The sequence below is a fragment of the Corylus avellana genome, chromosome ca8 (genome assembly GCF_901000735.1).
Source record: "Corylus avellana chromosome ca8, CavTom2PMs-1.0".
Classification (NCBI taxonomy): domain Eukaryota; kingdom Viridiplantae; phylum Streptophyta; class Magnoliopsida; order Fagales; family Betulaceae; genus Corylus; species Corylus avellana.
The window spans coordinates 12,167,152-12,180,360 of NC_081548.1; the positions used below are offsets into that span (position 1 = coordinate 12,167,152).

At 35.4% G+C, this 13,209-nt stretch overlaps 1 protein-coding gene and 1 pseudogene across 1 annotated transcript; one reads left to right on the forward strand and one right to left on the reverse strand.

Annotated features, from left to right (window-relative positions):
• Positions 1 to 1,348: 1,348 nt before the first annotated feature.
• Positions 1,349 to 6,236, reverse strand: LOC132190894 (carotenoid 9,10(9',10')-cleavage dioxygenase 1-like; annotated as a pseudogene).
• Positions 6,237 to 7,632: 1,396 nt separating this feature from the next.
• On the forward strand, positions 7,633 to 12,883 carry LOC132189611 (probable glycosyltransferase At5g03795). The gene is made up of 5 exons (XM_059604357.1): positions 7,633 to 7,737; positions 9,065 to 10,027; positions 10,162 to 10,292; positions 11,193 to 11,541; positions 11,990 to 12,883. The coding sequence occupies exons 2-5, from the start codon at positions 9,119 to 9,121 to the stop codon at positions 12,653 to 12,655; spliced, it is 2,055 nt and encodes a 684-aa protein (XP_059460340.1). The 5' UTR covers positions 7,633 to 7,737; positions 9,065 to 9,118; the 3' UTR covers positions 12,656 to 12,883.
• Positions 12,884 to 13,209: the final 326 nt, after the last annotated feature.

Sequence of the window (13,209 nt, forward strand, 5' to 3'; positions counted from 1 at the left end):
GCTGGTATTCCTTCCTCCGAAGCTTGGGTGAAATGGGTGCTCGCCCTAGAAATACCGTTTATATTATGATGATTTAATTTTAGTTTCATTCTAGTTATTTAATGATTGAGTTTAATTTTATAGTTGTCTATGTTTATAAGTGTAAAGTCTTTCGCTGCAAACTCTCTTCGGAGAGGATGAGATCTCCGAGTCTTATTCCTTATAGAATGAAGCTGTAATACAAACCATTAATTAATTTTACTAAAGCATTATAATATTATATAAATTATTTATCAAAAAGGGTTAGATAATGCGTTGATCCAAAGACTGATTTTCATTACCATGTTATTCCAATTATATCGTATTCATATAACAGTCTATTAAATAGCATTACTTTTTTTCTTTTTTTTTTCTTTTTCTTTTTCTTTTTCATTTTTTGGTGTAGTGGTTTATTAGTAGGGTGACAAAATACTTCTCACCTTACAAGACCCAAAGCAAAGGCCCACCATGAATAAAAGCCCATGGTTTATAGACACATCAAAAAGGCCTATGAAACCTTACTTTATGACCAAAAGCCCATAAGAGAAAAGATGCAACAGTTACCGCTAGATCCACCTCAGAATCCTGCATTTAGATACAAGACTATCCAGGCCCACTTAATAATGGAAAGCAAGATTGGCTCAACAAACCTAATCTTACCAAACAGAGTCTAGATATATCTAAAAACCGCCACACGTGACACAACCTTTCTCTAGAGATTATTATGGGAAATATCCACTAAACAACAAACCCCATAGAGTTTGGGAGTCGGATAAGAGTCCTCTCAACACTCACATACCCAGGCATTTATAAAAAGAGCAGCCTACTACAACATAGAGAACACAATGAATTGTCTCTACTTTCGTTCTGATATTATTTCTATTTAATTATTCTCTCTACTCACTCCGCATTGGAGGTGGAACGACCACCATAGCCCCACTTTGCGGCCTTCCATCACCAATCCATCTCTTGTTCTTAGCAGGCTTTGGATTCAAGTCACTACCTGAGTTGACAATTGTCTCAAGGGTTAGCCTTACTCATGATAAGAATTGGTGACCATTCTCATGATCAAACTAATTCTTTAGACAAGATGACACCAAAGACCTCTAAGACAATGCAATTCTGTTATTTGACCAACCTACTACGTGCTCCATACAAAAACTAAGACATTTTATTCAACCCACGTACATCGTCAGAATTTTTAACTTTCGAAACAATATTATAAGGACTTTTTTAGATAATCAAGAACGCTGAATGATAATAAACCGGGTTGGACGAAGTATGAGTGTAATCATAAGTATCTTAGGCCGCCATTATGTACTTCTGATGATCAATGAGAGATTGGCATGAAAGCTCCATGAAATCCATATGGAACTCTACATGGTAACGTAATTTTGACAAGGGGCTCACAAGAAAACTTGTTGGTATCAATTATATAATTTATATGAACCTGCAAGGAGAACAAATTAATTAATGTAAAAAAAAAAAAAATCTGAATAATAAATTAAGATACCAAATTGAGTTACTTGAGAGATGTTGGTATCTTCGTTGTGAACAAATGTGATGATCCAACCATCATCTTCTTCAAAACCTCCTTCTTTCAAGACAAAGGCAGCACCCGTGCAAAAGGTGTTTTTCTCAAACATGTGATATTCCACCTTGATCAGCTCCTCAATAGTTACCGAACAAAATCTTGCGTCTGCTGGCTCCTCAAAGTGTAGTTTAGCTAGACCTCCGAATTTAACCATCCCTGTAATTAATTATCAATTTTCATAAGATGTAATTAGTTAAATATTTAGAGACGGGTTTTTAATTATTAAAATATATATTAATATTATACCCACCCGTGGTAGAGCTGGCAATGGAATCGACAACTTGGGTGTACCCAAATCTATTTTGAAGACCTGTAAAATTAGGATTGATGAAGGGAAAATCCATGGAGAAATCAGTTCCGGTGAGATTTCTCTCCCTAACTTGTCCAGTTTGCATGTTTAATCTCCACTCGTAACAACGAGAAAATAAAAGTCCATCATCCTCTGATCTGCTAATATCTTGTTGAGTAGAATTTATAGGTCTAAGTCTTGTGGAAAACCACTCGAATTTATTCAAACCCGCATCAGGGCCTGGTATGATTGAATCAAGGGCTCTGCACCCCCACACTACAACCTGCATGTTCATCAACCAATTAATAAGTTAGTTAGTTATATGGATCTTATTGAATATTAATATATATACACTAATTAATTAATTAATTAATTAATTATGGTCTAAGCAAATTAAATCTATGATATATATTCAAATTAATTTCCTATAATTAATTAATTTACCTCATCATCCTCCTCAAAAGTGTTGACAATGTGAACTGTATAATTCGCTTCCACCTCAAACCACTGGATTGAATCCGAATCACCATAGCGAGGCATTACCCCAATTCTTGCATATTCTTCCTTGTTGTACTTTATTAATCTACACATAAGTTGCAACATATATATATATATATATATATATATGCGCGCTTAGTTGAAAGGTCCCACAAAAAAAATAAATAAATCGGGAGTCAAAAGGAAATCTTGCACTCACGGGCCTCCCCTAATAAGCCTTATTATGTCTATAGTTAGTGGAAAATCCATGATGACACATTGACATTATACCTACAATTAAAGCAAAAACCAAATAATTAATGGATTTCAATTAATTCAAATCTAATTATTAATTAAGTGAGTTAATTATATGTAAGTACCTCTGGGTGACCCCTATCTCATGACAAATGCTACTCCTATTCAGTTTGAGATCCACTTTGTGAACCAATTCCTTTCCATCAGCTGCAAATTAAAATAAAATAATTTAGAATTTTCAATATTGTCAGGTACTAAAGAAAGGTAAAGTAAATACCAGAAATGACCCCCAATTGAAGGAAAGGTTTAATAGCATCCACCCGTATGATCACCAGCTCTCCACTACCTGGAGCTCTCTGTAACACATACGAAGAATAAATGAAAGGATCGATGGGGATGGATCCATTAATAATGATCAGCAATACTAGCTCTCAACACTACCTTTGGGTGGCTTGTAAAAGGGCGTTTCCAGGCTCCATTGACATCCCAATTTTGTAAAGTTTTCAGTGTAAAAATGTCAATCTCCTGAGGCATGTGATTTTCTGCGGCCGAGTAGTACTTCCCCGAGTGCTTGAAAATGTTGGTGTTGCTTATGTACTTGTTTACTTTGCCAAACCTCAACTACATAACCATAAGCTAGCTAGCTTTTACAGGAATACGAAATTAATTAATAAATATTGTTAAATATATTGTTTTGAATACTTAATTACCAGATTGAGAAGATAAGCAGATAAAATAGCGGGTGAATCGCCTTCTATGGCAGGGAGAAAAGACGGTTTGTTTCTTTGCTTTTCTAGCTTCAAGGTTTCGGTTTCAACATGTCTGTTATTGTACACAACATTCCACCCACTAGTTTCTTTATTAAGATACAAAGCATGAAGCATTCCTTCTCCTTCCACCCACACGTGACTTGACCTTCCAAATATGGACTTTTGTCTTTTTTAGTCCTCCAAAAATAGGGTTTGGTCCTGCAATATTAATTATGAGGAGCTAGCATTCGGTAATTAATTAATTACAACAAAATAGCTACGATTCGTCTTAATTAAACATATTATTGCTGAGTTTTATAATTAATTATTTATTTGTCTAATATATATATATATATATGCGTACGTACGTGATGACCAAAGTTTCCATTGACATATTCCAATGTCCTTCGGAAGATCCCCCAAATATAATATCGATTTTCAGCATTACTTAATTGTCTTGTTATGCTTAATTGTGTTTGAAAATTCCATCCACTTGAAGATATGAAAGAATGACAAGTTAGAATATGTATATCATATATATATATATACTAATGTAGGATAAATCCTAATTAATTAAGTACAGACCATTTCTGATATAGACACCTTGTTGGAAATTATCGGGAATTTTTCCCTGAATATTGTGGGTGATAAGAAGGGCTTCTTTCATTTCATCTACGGGAGCAAAGTTACTCTGCAAGCAATTAATTTGACAAAACTAAATTTAAGATAGCGATGATTAAAGATGCATGAATATTAATTGTTTGGTACGCACGTACCTGCGATGGAAGCAATGGCTGGTCGGCAAACTCAAACACCGAATCAACAAAGGCGTCCAACAACTGAACAGAAGCGTTCTGGATGGTTCTGGAAGCATCCATTTGTATCCCAACTTGTTGCAATTCTCTCAACATTGGCTGCTTAATTAATAATAGTAATTATGAAAACCTTTTATCCTTAATTTTTTTGAAAACTAAACATATGTGCATATATGATATAAAAAATAAAAAATAAAAAAGGAAGAGAGATTTAAGGCAGTGACCTTGAAAACAGAAGCAAGTGAGGTCTTCAAGTTGTGAAACTTGTGTGATAGCGAGTGCCTCCCCTCGATACTGCAATTTACCTGAAATGCCATATATGAGGCTGCACCCATTATTTATTAATTATATATAAATCTCTGTCTCTCCACTCTCCATATTTATGCAAGAGCCGTGATTCAGAGTCTAAGCACGCCGTGAAAGGAAAAAAAAATTTTAATATTTTAATACAAAAAAAAATAAAATTTGCACACCGCGTTCTCTTTCCATTTACCCTTTATGCAAACACAGACCCACTAACAGACATATATTAGACAACTTGATAAATGAATAAATTATAGGATGAGGTCAGCATTGTATTTTAAAGCATCAAAGCTACTTGTACGTACATGATACATTAATATATATTATTAATCCATCCTTTTAATAAATATACTTGCATGTTTAATTGAGCTTCCATCTTTCGATATTGATAAAGTGTAAGTATCAAGGACAAAATTAAAGACTTAAAGAAAGAGATAATTTTTTTTTTTTTTAATAAAATAATTGTAGAATGTAGATGAAGGGATATGGGTGATAAAAGGAAGAAAAAGACATAAAAATGTGTTTGGAGGTTTGGATCATTACTACGTACTGGGGGTCTCAATTACGAAGCTAATATATATATTTCTTTATTTTCAAACCTAGCTTTGAAAATAGTAAGCACATGCCAATTTTGTCGCACTTATAAAGAGGTTGCGATCAAAGCCAACGGGCTTTAATTAAGATCAATTTGGTACGTAATTAAAAAAAAAAAAAATTAAGATTGAAATTTATATTTTCAATTTTAGAGGCCTACTATATATTTAGTGTAAAAGACAGAGAGGATTGTCTAAATAATTCTGGGGCAAAAAAAAAAAAAAAAATAGATTCTCAAAATAGTTTATGCTAATTATGAGTAGCTAGGTACGTAGGGAAGAAGACAAAGATTAGCTATTTCACAAAGGTATCTTTGCTCGTTAAATGCTTTCCAGTTCTAGACTCATCTATTAGTTGGTGAAACTTTATTTTATTTTTATTTTTGGCTGCATTGAAAGCTTGCAAGGCCATGCGAATACCCTGTTTCAATTTTATTTATTTTTCCATTTTTTAAGTTGGGCTACGTAAGTAATTGCTTTCTACCTGTTTTTTTCCTTTTTTTTTTTGGGTTTAAAACTTGACTCTGTTTGTTTGGACAATAATCGTTTTCCAATCTAACTTTTTCAACTCAAAACATTTTTCTTGACAAACTATTCAATATCGGGTGTTTGACTGTTACGGCCTTATGAACAACCTTAAATTAAATAATTAAAATAAGGAAAAATATATCATAAATTCTGGGGTCATCAAAATTTTTTTGTCCTTATTTTTTTTTTTTCTTCGAAAATTTAGTCCAGCCCAGCTGATTCAATCAAAAAGCCAAAAAAATTCCTACCATCAAAATTTTGTAACAGCCGTTAGTTCCAATCAAAATGCACCGTTTCACCTCACTTTAATATTAATTTTTTATTAATATAATTTAAAATTTTAAATATAAAAATTAAATTAAATAAAATAAAATTTGAAGGGGTGGCCAGCGGTGAGGCCGCCACCCCTGGCCACCCCACCCATTTCACTTCTATTTGAGAAGAACCCAAAGCCTGAATCGATCAGAGAGTGCAAGAAATTCCATGCAAAGCTTGTAGTCTCACGGGCAATCTCAGAAATCCATATCGCATACAACAAAATGTAATGGTTTAGAACATGCACACCTCCTGTTCGACAAAATGATTCACAAGAATGTGGTGACATGGACTTGGATGATTTCAGCTCATAAAATGGAGAGGATCCTCCCTACTGCGATTCTGCTGTAAGCAATACAGAGAAATCTACTTGGTTACTAAGAAATACAAAGCGAACAAAGGAAAATTGAAAATTACTTCTTATGTTGTTTGGAAAATACAAAACCCAAGTGAAGAGCAAGCTCTCTCTCCAGAAAATAGAAATAAAAGACAAAATAATTGTACTTACCTTTTCGATGGTTGAATTTCCGGATGATCACCCAATTGACTACATCCACATGCAGATGGTGCAGTCCTCAGATGCAGATATCAGGCAGTCTCAAGTGAAGCAATCCGACCATTTGAATCGGCAAAAGTTCCAGACTGCCTAGTTTGTAAATTTGGTTTGGGAATATTGTCATCCCGAAGCTCCCTTGAATGTGTAGTTACCATTTCGGATTTTGTTTATAGGAACTGAGATTGTCTCGAAATTCCCAAAGACGGCGCCAAACTGTTGAAGACAGTTTTCCAAGGATAGTGACTCAGCAATCCGAGGGATGAATTATCTGCAAAATAGAACATGTAGGATAAGAGCTTGCCGGGGTCTGCCGGCGGGGGATAGCTCCGATGCTTAAGTCAGTTGATGATTTGAGAGAGAAAGCGAGTGGGTAAAATAGCTTGAGAGTGATTAACCAAAATACCTGGTGGGAGCTTCTCTTTTATAGGCATCAAGTAACGGTTAGTGTTCCCCAATTCTCGACCTCACGTTCGCGAGGATCCATTGTGCGAAATGCTGGAAAGGTGGATCATGGGATCGTGGGTCAACTCATGATCATGGGATCGTGGAGTTGGTTGATGGCTCGGCTATGTTTGTACAGAATGTGGCTCCCGCTTTATTCTCGGGCACGTCCACACGTCGCTCGATTCGGCGTTGGAAGCTTGATCGTCGCCTCTTGTGACCGTGGCTTCTCTTATTTTAACCTTCTTTTCTCGATTTACCCTCAATGGGTTGGCTTAACTTTGGCCTGGGCCTTTCACCGGTAAGCTTGTATGATGTAAATAAGCTTGGAGGCCCATTGGGTATTTGTGGATAATCCATTATCCAACAATATATATATATATATATATATATATATATATTAAAATTAATATGTATTTTTTTAAATATATAAAAAGTAGGTGCTATTAAATAATTAATTTGCAGCAAATTTCATACTAATAAGTTCGGAATTCGGTCCGTTTTATTATGCGAAAGAATAGAACGAAAGTCCGAGACGTACAATAGGAATTCGGCTTCAGTGCTGTAAAAGAGAAGAACAGCACATCTGCTTTTAAAAAGGAACGGTGAGGATTGAATGACAGAATTTTTAAGGCATACGACGTCGTCCATTTTTTCTTTTCCAAGACGTCAGCTTTCTGGTGCTCAAAAGAGACGAAGAATCAGAGCGATAGAAGTCATATCTATTACACGCATTTGTTTAGTCAATAACGAAAAAAAACCAGCAAACAGAAATAGAGGAGGGCGCTGAAGCTCAAGAGCCAGGTACTACTCTTCAATTTCTATTTCAGGAGAGAAATTACAAGAACGAAAGCAAAACAAAGAACTAGAAACTGTTTGTTAGCTGAGAAAAAAGCGTAGGGAAAGAACAAAACTTGCTTTCTGATCTTGCGAATGAAACTTTGAGCCAAACCCAGTTAATGAAATTCAATTTAAAACTTCGTCTCTCTTTCATTCTTTCTTTTCTTCTTTCTTTCTTTCTTTATTTATTTATTTACTTTTTCTATGCATTCTTTAGTAGAACATGGTATTGAAATGAATGTTTTGTTTTTTTACTGGAAATTTTGTAGTTCTGTCGGTGCATGATTTTGGAGTCTTTTGTAGATCAATGGGTATTTCTGTTTTTGGTGAAAGATGCAGTATTCAAATCTGAACATTAATTACTTTCTTCTTACATGGTGAAGTATACAAGTCCAATGTTGATTGCTTATTGGGAAAATTGAGCTTTCGCAGAGATTTGAAGACCCTGATTTTCTTATGACTATGCTTTTCTGTGCCTAATTAGGAACTATACAGCTTGTTGTTTGATTGTGATATGTGGCATTTGACTTCGTTGTTAATTTGTTTTGATGTTATATAGAGAAGTCTACTAATAATCTACTTATCAAAAATAAGTCTACTAATAATCTATTTGAACAGTAAGAAAGTAGAAAAATGAAAACATATATACAAGTACAAATTAAATTCTGGTGTTTTCCTTATGTAATTAACTACATAATGGTTGAAATCTAAGTTGAGGTTAATTAAACCAATCCCCCCCCCCAAAAAAAAAAAAAAAAACAAAAAAAGAAAATTTATATTGGCATTACTATCTTATTTTTCCACAAAAATGGTCATTCCAAGGCTGCATTTGTTTCCAATGTTTGGTGCAGACGGAAAAAAAAAAAAAAAATAGTCAACAGAAATTATTTACAAAGTCAATGGAAAATAAGGGGTTTAGGACGAAAAATGGCTTACATATCTTGAGAAGAGTAAGCCATTTTTCACCCCCACTCATTTTAGCGCCAAAGTGGGCATATTGTTTTCAAGAAAATTCATCAGGTGGCTTAAGATGATATTTTGTTTTGATTGCGAGATCTTCAGTAAGACGAGATAAGCCCCATGCTGTTTGCATGTAAGTGGAATTTTAATCCTCAGAAGTGTTTCTGTTTTTGAATGCACTGAAGGCCCCGTAAAAAACTCTCAATCAAGCCCTCACACCCCTTAAGTGAATTTGAGAACTGGCTCTGAGAAATATTAAGCTTTTGTGGCCCCATAGGAAAGGGGTTTTTTTCCTTCCTAACTAAACCTGAGGATTTGTGATTATTTGCAGGGTTGATTATGTTCATTGAAAGTCAGCCAACAATAAACTTTGTGGTTTCTCAGAATGGGTCAACAACTTCTATCTCTATGTCTGGTCGAAACCAGGAGATTGCTATGGCTTATGGGCATGATGATTGTTGTGATTATAGTGTTCCAGTGTTTTGAACTTCCATATGGTAATGTTATATTGCCTTTATTTTCTGCTGGTAGGGTTTGGGAAGTGGGAAATAGTACGTTACATATAGGAAATTCACCATCTAAACCTGAGATGATTGGGAACATGACACTTTTGAATGGTTCAAACTCCACCGATGCATATGCCATTCATGAGAGAACTAATAACACTGGAACATCCAAATGGATGGCTAGAAACCCAAAGAATGGGTTTGTATCAGATAGAAATGGAAGCTCACATAAATCTTTAGGATTGGATGAGGATAACCATGCTAATGAATCTTCATCTGAGAATCTTGAGTGGCTAAATAGAAATTCCACAGTTGCCTATATAAAAAATTCAAGTAATGTATCTGCACCGCAGGAGGCTAAAGAACCTAAAAAAAGCTTTTATCAAAATGATGGTAAGTCTTCGGTAGGTGAGGTTGGAAAGGCAACTAATACGACTGCACCAGAAGATATTGGAAGGTCAGGTGCTGATTCTGCATCCCCTGCCCCTGCATTAGCGCCTATTAATTCATCATCTAATCCAGCTTCTACCATAGTCTTGGATACAAATATTAGAACACCTGTTGTTGATTCCAAGACATCCATATTGGAAACAAATGGAACGACCACTTCTGAGAGCAGTGTAAAATCTGGGCAATTGCAAATTGGCCTAACCCCATCGGGCAATAATCCTTCTGTGAATAGAGTTCCTGAGCTGGCTAATGGGCACGAGATACCAACCTCTCCTGTAATTTCAATATCAGGGATGAATGATTTGTTGCTCCAAAGTCATCCTTCATACCAGTCAATGGTATGTGTTAAACGTTACCTTTAAATGATCTTAGAGGGATTTTTTTCTTCTTGGTCATTATATTAGAGAGGATTGGATTCTTTGTGAATAAAATTGTGTCAGCCTTTTTCCTTACTTTTCCATTTTGTTTGTAGGCACCACGATGGTCTTCTGCTGTTGACCAAGAATTACTGTATGCAAAATCACTGATCGAGAATGCGCCCATTGTAAAGAACGATCCAAAGCTTTATGCTCCTCTATATAGGAATGTTTCCATGTTCAAAAGGCAAGTTAACTGTATCCTGCGATTATTGATTTTTTTTTTTTTTTTTTTATAAATGGTATCCTGTGATTTATTCCTGATGATTTGATTTGTTTAATAGAAACCTTTATATCCAAGTGTCACTTGCTTGTGAAACTTCTCTCTTTGGTTAAAAGTGTGAGATTTTCCATGTGAGCAGGCAAAATTTTAGGGTCATCCCCTCCCCCCTTCTCCTCAAATCTCCTCCCTCCTCTACCTTCATAAAGTGACCAGACTGATAAAATAATTTTTAGTTGTTTATTTTGTTTGATCTGTGGATTGTGTGTGAGGTTGGTGGACAAAATGATTGTCAATGAAATTATTGATAACATAAGTGCGAGATATCTGTATGTTAATAGTATTTTTGAGAATTTATGCAAATTATGTTGGCTTGGAGAAACTGGGGGGGGGGGGTGGATAAGAAGGATTCACACACAATAAAGCAGGAGAGGGTACTCTAGATGACACGAATGCTATTACTTCTACCTAAGACTTGTATCATTGGTCTGTCAAATTCTTCTGAATCTTCTTCTCTCCCCCGGCCTCGCTCTTTTTCTTTTGCTTGGCAAAATTTGAACATAAAACTTACCTCAACCCCACCCATCAGTGTCACCTGAGCTAAGACCTTAGTGCTAATATCTTTGTAGTTCCACATATGGAATAACATCCTTGTTCTGTATGTGTGAAGCATTCAAGTTATGGATTATTTTGAGATAGACTGGCTGTTGGTTTTCCATGATACGTTAATACTGTATTTCTTTCATGGATGTGTACGCAGACAAATTACTAATACGAGCTGTATACTTACGACTGTACATGCAGACAAATTACTTATTGATGCTCAAGTGAACTGTGTCTTCATTAATTTATTCATCCCAATTACAGGAGCTATGAGTTAATGGAAGGCACGCTCAAAGTATATATTTACAGGGAAGGGGAAAAACCCATCTTCCACCAGCCACCACTGAAGGGAATATATGCATCTGAAGGATGGTTCATGAAGCTGCTGGAAGCTAACAAAAAGTTGGTTACGAAAAACCCAAGGAAGGCACATCTGTTTTACTTACCCTTCAGCTCTCGAGCGTTGGAGATAACATTATATGTACCTAATTCACACAGCCGTGAGAACCTTATACAATATTTGAAGAACTACTTGGACATGATTGCAGTGAAACATCCTTTCTGGAACAGAACTGCAGGAGCAGATCATTTTCTTGTTGCTTGCCATGACTGGGTATGCTTTTCATGCTCCATTTCAAATTATGTTTTGCCAATCACTTTAGGGCTTTTAGGACTTAAAATGAAAAATTCAGATGATTCCCATTTTGTCTTACATAGCATTTAAATGATTCAAAGGGCCTAAATGATCCTATTTGTTGTATGTAAAGGCATCTTTACCTTAAATTTGAAGTAGTGTTTGCTTTTTTAAATTGATCATAATATTTTTGGGGTGAACTGATGATCTCTTTTCTCTTTCTTGTCTGGTGCTGATTACTACTATTTTTCTCCTTGCATTATGAGTAATGACCGCGTTCTAGATTATTGATGTGTAACATTGAATGCCTCTTTTTTTTTTTTTTTTTTTTTTATTAATTGTGCATCAAAAACCTAAGCTTTGGATCATTACATAATTTAGATCAGATTAGATCAATGTATTTTCTAATGAAAGGTAACTTGGTCAGGCCCCAGATGAAACAAAGAAACATATGGCCAAGTGCATAAGAGCCCTCTGCAATGCTGATATGAAAGAAGGTTTTGTTTTAGGCAAGGACGTGTCTCTTCCTGAAACATATGTGCGCCTGACTCGGAATCCACTGAGGGATGTTGGGGGCAACCCTCCTTCCCGGAGGTCAATTCTTGCTTTCTTCGCAGGAAACATGCATGGTTATGTACGGCCAATTCTGCTAAAGCACTGGGGAAACAAAGATCCTGACATGAAAATCTTTGGTAGAATGGCTGATGGCAAGGGGAATAAGAAGTATATTCAGCACATGAAAAGTAGCAAGTATTGTGTATGTGCAAAAGGTTATGAAGTCAACAGCCCACGAGTGGTGGAGGCCATATTTTATGAGTGTGTCCCGGTGATCATATCTGACAATTTTGTGCCTCCATTTTTTGAAGTTTTGAACTGGGAATCCTTTGCTGTTTTTGTCTTGGAGAAGGATATTCCAAATTTGAAGAGAATACTCCTTTCAATCCCGGAGAAGAGATATCTTGAGCTACAGATGGGGGTCAAAAGGGTACAACAGCATTTCCTTTGGCATGCTAGGCCTGTAAAGTATGATATCTTTCATATGATTCTTCACTCGATTTGGTCTAACAGACTTCATCAAATCAGACCCAGATAACATTTTATGTTATTGTGTTTCTGGAGATAAATGAAGAGAGAAGAAGCCCCTTGACGAGAAGACAGGTGGGGAAAATCATTAAACTTGTTACCAGAATAGTTAGCAAATTAAATTCTTTTGATGCCAATGATGAACTCACAGAACATATTCTTTTTTTGTGTATAATGTTTTCTCCTTTGCGCCCATGGCCATGGATAGTATTCCATAAATCTGTTTATTATCTTGTCTGATTCAATTTTCAAATTTTTGTGCCTCATCTACTTTTTAGATTTTGGTTTTAATTTTTTTTCAATAGTATTTTGAGGAAGTAATTTTAAATAATCATCTGTCATTTCATTACTATACCATTGAGTTGATGTGATAACGTCTATTGGCTCTTGAATACTATATGCTAAAATTTAATTATTTATTTTTATTCTTTCATATTTTTCAAATTAAATCCTTCAAATTCTAAGGATGTGAGACTTTTACAGTTGAGGGAAGATTCCATTGTATAGTTGAACCACCCAAAAAGAAAGAGTTCGCCCATGTATTTCCAAGTCCAACACACCTCC